This window comes from Solanum dulcamara, chromosome 10, assembly GCF_947179165.1.
Source record: "Solanum dulcamara chromosome 10, daSolDulc1.2, whole genome shotgun sequence".
Classification (NCBI taxonomy): Eukaryota; Viridiplantae; Streptophyta; class Magnoliopsida; order Solanales; family Solanaceae; genus Solanum; species Solanum dulcamara.
In genome coordinates this window covers 6,651,566-6,658,251 of record NC_077246.1, presented here as the reverse complement: position 1 = coordinate 6,658,251, position 6,686 = coordinate 6,651,566, and the positions used below count along the sequence as shown (strand labels likewise).

At 30.2% G+C, this 6,686-nt stretch overlaps 1 protein-coding gene across 1 annotated transcript; it reads right to left on the bottom strand.

Annotated features, from left to right (window-relative positions):
* Nucleotides 1-1,347: 1,347 nt before the first annotated feature.
* On the bottom strand, nucleotides 1,348-4,086 carry LOC129870387 (uncharacterized). Its single transcript, XM_055945159.1, has 2 exons — nucleotides 3,708-4,086; nucleotides 1,348-1,786 (listed from the first exon to the last, which is right to left on the bottom strand). The coding sequence occupies exons 1-2, from the start codon at nucleotides 3,982-3,984 to the stop codon at nucleotides 1,518-1,520; spliced, it is 546 nt and encodes a 181-aa protein (XP_055801134.1). The 5' UTR covers nucleotides 3,985-4,086; the 3' UTR covers nucleotides 1,348-1,517.
* Between the last annotated feature and the right edge of the window lie 2,600 nt (nucleotides 4,087-6,686).

Genomic DNA, 6,686 nt, shown 5'->3' with positions numbered 1-6,686 from the left:
TTCAAATAATGTATGTTACTCTCTTTGTCTCAATTTATGTGACATTGATAAAATTTCAAGAACCATTTAAATTTTGTCTCTGTCTTTTAAATTTTTAAGTTGGTAATTATTGTGATTTATTATACCTTTTACTTCATTTCAAATAATACATGTTACTTCCTCCGTCCCAATTTAAATTGTTAATTATTGTGATTTATAGTACTTTTTACATAAAATTTTGAAATTGCTAATCACTGTAATTTATAATACTTCACACTTAATTTTTTAATATATAACATATTCCAAAAGAGTAAAAAAGAAATTTAAATTAAAAAATACAAAAATAAATATAAGTAGACACGTCAATGACCAGTTGCCTGCTTCAAACAGCTGAAGCAGGCAGGACAACCTGTAGCTGCTCAACCAAGTATTCCAAAAAAGTATTCCAAAAAAGAAATTAAAATAAAAAAATATAAAAATAAATATAAATAGACACGTCAATGACCAGCTACCTGTTTCAAACAGCTGAAGCAGAACGACTGGAGCTGCTGAAGTTATTCCTTTATATATAAGTACTAATATATGTTTTTAGTATAAAATATACTCTAATAGTTAGTTGTTTAGACTCTTAATCATCCCAAAATAATACTCACTCCATTCGTTCCTGATAGTGTTTGATAGCATACAAAGTTCAAAATATTATTTTGACTTAGATTATATATTAATATTAATGATGATGAAAAAGAATATTAAAACATTGTTGAAAAAAGAGTAGCATGTCTGAATTGGTTTATTTTAAGTATTTTTAAGTCAACAATTTTTAAGCATTTCTAAAGTATTTGGGTGACTCAAAAAAGTGCTTATAAGTATTTAGCTTTAAGTCAAAATGATAAAAATAAGCTAAAAGCATGGATTAAAATTTTTAACTTATAGCTTTTGACTTAAAGCCAAAAACCCATCCAAATAGGCTCATAATGCCAAAGTTAGCACGTGAATAACTCAATAAAATTAAATTGTTAATAGTTGTGAAAGTTGTATATGAGTAGATAAACATTTTACAACGTCTCAGGATGGAAAGAGTGTTATATAAAATTAAGGATGGAGTCTCTGTTTTATGTTGTTGGCTCAATTCTTATGACATTTTATAAAAAAAAACATTTTGTTGTAGTAATACATAATTTTCACAAGTTTCTGAAACTCAAATAACTAAATTGAAATTTAATGTGAGATGGAGTTCATATGACTAGTACAGAGCAGATCAAGAAGCTTGACACAACAGAAGTTAGACGATACTGCACGATGCATGTCTAAGTAAACGATACTGCACGATGCATGTCTAAGTAAGATCTGGCAATGTGGTAAAGCACATAACATCAGGCAATGTGATATAGCACATCTGAATACCAGTTTTAATACTTCTATATAATCATTTAATACATGTATTATACAGCTATAATACAAATCACAAGAAAATTACAGAAGCAGAAACCTATATTGTCAAGGAAGATGAAAGTGCAGATTCTTCATTGTACTGCTTTCTACATCCGAGAACGAATTAAAACCTTTTTTGGATTAGATTTTGTAGGCGTTGAACTCTTGATAGGCTCGTCAGAGAACTCAAAGGAATCTAATCCATTGGTACACTTAGCTGACACCTCATTTTGCTGCTTCATGTTGTTCATGTCATCCTGAAGTTTCTCCATCTTTGCTTGCATCTCCTCCATCATAACAGTAAAATCTTGTTTGTCAAGTCTAGGACGTGAAGGCGATTGATCCTTTGGTCCTTCCTTTACGATTTTACTCCCACCTGCAGAAACAATTGAAATCCAATTAGTATAACAATCACACAAAGTAATAAGTGTTTAATAAAATCATAAAGAAACACGTGAAATACTAGAAGGCTAAAGACAATCATATCAACTCAAGAAAAATATCAAGTAGAGCTAGTTCCAAGGACGAATGGGTCGACATATAGCTGTTTGCTGCGTTATCCAAAATCCAAACAACTGGTCCTATTACTGAAAGGACCTCAAAAAACCAATGGAGGGGTGACCGTTTTGGTTGTTGACAGGATTGGGTGGGACTATAATAACATTTAAGGATGGAAGTGCTGATAACCAGGAATCATGAAGGAGATTGGAAAAACAAGTATCCCATGAATGGTGCACGATATTAATGGCTTAACAGTAATAAGCATTCCAATCTTGTGACTATCATATCCTAAATCAGGCATAAAACAACATTGAAAAAGTTTTAATGAAGTGTGATCAGAGGGAAGGGAAGCTGTGCAGATGTTTCTCAAGATTAGCCAGGATAACAAATCCACAAGCTTTTTGGTTGGAGTAAAAGATTATTTGCACCTATTTCCCTTCCTCATATGTAGACCAAAGATGGGACTAAGCAGCCCAAATTATCATTCTCCTAATTATACCCCATCCCCATCCCCTGACCTAACCCTACCCCAGACATCAGATAAGACCCACAAACTATTGAAAAAAAGTGAGTTAAATATTCCATGTTTGATTTGTGTTTTCTATCATGTTTAGGTCCTCCTACACAAACTCTAGGAACAAGACATTCCCGTGTTGACCAAGGACAATAAGTCTAGGACAATTAAGTCTAGAAGAACCAATAACAGCAAATGGCATTGAGGTAAAATGCTAGAAATCAAGCATTCACTGGGTTCAACATTATTCTAAACATCCCAGCTTCTGGTGGTTTTGTCAGTATTGACATCCAACTTTAATGCTAAACTAAAATGAAAGAGAAGAAAGAAGCAATTAATTGAAAGAAATTATTCCAAAGAAACATAGAAAAGTGGACCACCATATTTGGAGGAAGGTCATCGACAGTAAATACAACATGACATAGGAAACAGGAAGTCTTTAATAAGCTACGCACAAATACAAACACGAGGAAGTAAACCAGAAAACTTAAATAAGCTAGGCAAAAGTACAAACACAAGGAAGTAAACCAGAAAACTTAAATAAGCTAGGGGAAAATACAAACACAAGGATGTAAACCAGAAAACTTAAATAAGCTAGGGGAAAATACAAACACAAGGATGTAAACCAGAAAACTTAAATAAGCTAGGGGAAAATACAAACACACAAACACGAGGATGCAAACCAGAAAACTTAAACAAGCTAAGCGCAAATACAAACACGAGGATGTAAACCAGAAAACTTAAACAAGCTAAGCGCAAATACAAACACGAGGATGTAAACCAGAAAAATTAAATAAGCTAGGTACAAATACAAACACGAGGAAGTAAACCAGAAAACTTAAATAAGCTAGACTCTGTTATAGACTTATAGTACACGATTTGGAAGGGATACTTCATTGTCCGGAGGACCGGAGGTACTTCCAAACACATTGCATATACAATGGCAACAATAGAATTAGTTCTGATCTGAAAATTAGTGCAGCAAGTTGCTCAAATTTAACGTTTACCAGCAACTGTTTTCAGTTGTCAGTCACAAAATGGCCTGGATCTCACATTTACACAGGAAATATAGCGCGCGCGCACAACAATATACTGCACAGCAGAACTTTATGACTTTCTCCTCACACACAAAGCTTAGGAGATGAAACCAATTCAACCAATTGAAAACCTATTTACATAAAATACAGTTCAATCTTATCAATTCAATCAAAGAGCTAACAGAAATGATTAATTCCAACAGAAAAATTGAACAACATAAATGCCAAATTGCAAAAAAACTAACCGGCGACGGTTTTGAGAGACTCGTCGACGGCAGAGACAATAGCAAATTTACGAAGCTTGCAGAGAATGTCGCTAATCTTCTCCCGTCCATCTGGATAGAAAACGTACTCATCTGATTGAGCTCCGTCAGACTTGACCGGACTGCTGGTTTTTTTCACCGGCGATGCAACGCCGCCACTGTACTCACCTTCTGAAGCATATGTATCTGAAGGTTTCTGTTGACCTCTCCGGTTGAAAAGCTTGCCGGCGACGGCTCGGAATTGTTGTATAATGCCCATTACCTGCTATCCACAAGAATTTTCGCTGCTATTTCGTCTCCTCTTTACCTAATATATAAAAAAGACTAATTTTCATATTTATCCCTCTGACGTCCGTCTCAATAGATGTTTCAGCCCGTCATTTATTTTTCATCAGTAGAGATTGTATTAGAAAAAATAATATAAATAATAATTTTTATATATTGTTAATATCTTATTTAATATAATTTTAAATATGTATAACTAGTACGTGGAATATATAATGTTAATAATGCAAGGGGTTAAAGAAATACTTAGCTCCTCAGATCCTTTTTAGTGGGGAGTATTTTTATAAGAAAATATTTTTTTTAAATTATGTTATTTTTTATATATTAAATCAAATATTTCATAGAAAATAATCTCAACATAACTAGTGCAAACATAATTAATATAAATATTACTAATATAAGTATTATTAATACATCATATTCAATAGTATTCTTATCAAACAACGATGTAGACTTATTGGGAAAAATCACTATCATTAATACTATATTTTTGTTAATTATCCAACTCAATATTTATAGGTGTATTTTAAACTCCTGAAATAATTTTAAAATATGCTAAATGATATAATATGTGTCGTTGAAACTTAGAAATAATGCAAATCTCATATTTAAACTATCAAATATTTTTATTACCTCCTAAATATAATTTCTAAACGTCAAACCTCACCCCCACTCCACCCGAAGAAAATTGTTAAATATGTCAAGTAATTTTACACGTGGTATTATATTTTCAATTCAAAATATTTCTTTTAAAAATTACTACTACAAAAGAATAAATAAACTAGTTTGAAATAAAAATTAAAAACTAAAAATAAAAAGGGCTCAATTGTTGAGAGGTTAGCAATTTTATTTTTATTTTACAAAACGGACTTCAAATTCAAATGTCAAATTAAAAAAAAAATAATAAAAAATACGCATCATCCCATCACAACTTTTACTGATAATGTCAAAAGATCACTCATTATTCCACCTAAATAATTTAATCGTAGCTATCAAAGTTTATAATTTAGTATTTTGGTGGTACACACTAAAATTAAGAGAAAATGACACGAATTAGTAAATATATACTAGTTAATTAATATATATAGTTTAAGTTAATTTTCACTCGCGATAAATCTTTTACATTAATTAATATACATTAGGGGTGTACATGGACCGGATTGGTTCGGATTTTTTACAAACCAAACCAAATCATTTGTGTCGGGTTATTAAATCTATAAACCAAACCAAACCAATAAAAATCGGGTTTTTCGATATCAATTTTTCTCGGGTTTTTCGGGTTTTTTCGGGTTTTTTTGGATTTCTTGGGTTTTTCATAGTATCTAATAAAAAGCACAGAGTAGTACTTCTTAAAAAGAGTTCTAGTACAAAATATCAACATATAAGATGGAGGCAGAACACTGTTTGAAGTTTTAACTTTATAATATAACTTTATAAGATGAGCTTTTTTTGTATATTATTTAGATGAGCTTCTCAAGTCCAAATCTAAATGTAAGAAAGAAAACAAAAATTATGAAAAAATATTTATAAATTACATTTTAATAAATATTTTTATGTATAACATAATTTAAAAGTAGTATATCTATAATCGGGTCGGTTTGGGTTCGGTTTGACTTTTTTTAGTTAAAACCAAACCAACCCTATAATGGTCGGGTTTTTTTTCCAAACACCAAATCAAGTCAAACCAAACCACTAGTCGGGTTTTTTTTCCGGTTTGGTTCGGTTTGTCGGTTTGGTGCGGTCTATTGGTTTGCCCTGTACAGCCCTAATATACATAACTATAATTATCCTGATTTTGTATAACGAAACTCCAAATTGTATAAATTCAAAATTTGTTTGTATAAATTCAGAATTTTCTAATTGAATAAATTCAGATTTTGTACATGCTTACTATACCATGTATATAATTATAATATTGATACATTTGATTTGTATAAGTTCTGAAAAATTTCTAAAATGTATAAATACAGAATTTATATATACTAATTCTGTTTATATATTGCCATCGAATTATACCAATGGATTTGTATATTCACAGCAAATTATACAAATGAATTTGTATATTCACAGCAAATTATACAAATGGATATTTGAATTATACAAACAGCTGATAAAACTATAGTTACATAATGTAATTACTTAAACTGTAGTTATTTTGACATATTAAAATTTTTATAATAGTTATTTGTGAAATTTACTCTAAAATTTACCGTTCCGTAAGCACGATACGGAGTTCATGGGACGAATCTAGTGAATAAGCTACGGCATTATTATAATTATAATTTAAATTATATAACTGTTAAAAGAACTTATTAAATAAACATAAAAAATAAATTTTGAACTCAATAAATTAAACAAGATGTAGTAAACTTCAGAATCCGAAACTATAAGCTAGCGTTTGATCCTAAATTTCTAAATATTTTTGGCAAGTAATTTTTGGATGAAGTTTTACCATGTGTTTGATCATAGATTTTTTCAAGAGTATTTAACTGTTTCATATTATTTTGTACCTCTAAGTTCTAAAAATTATTAAAAATACTTATAAGTTTGTGTTATCATTTTATAATGAACATATTTTGTTTTTTAAAAAAACTTATAACATAATTGATAACAATCAACAACAACAAAATAACAATATGAGAAAAACAATACATTAATTGAATTTAAAATAAATTA

Coding starts and splice junctions, on each gene's coding strand:
- LOC129870387 (XM_055945159.1), bottom strand. CDS start 3,984: ATGGGCATTATACAACAATTCCGAGCCGTCGCCGGCAAGCTTTTCAAC. Junction 1,787..3,707: donor GTCTCTCAAAACCGTCGCCG/GTTAGTTTTTTT, acceptor TTGTTTCTGCAG/GTGGGAGTAAAATCGTAAAG.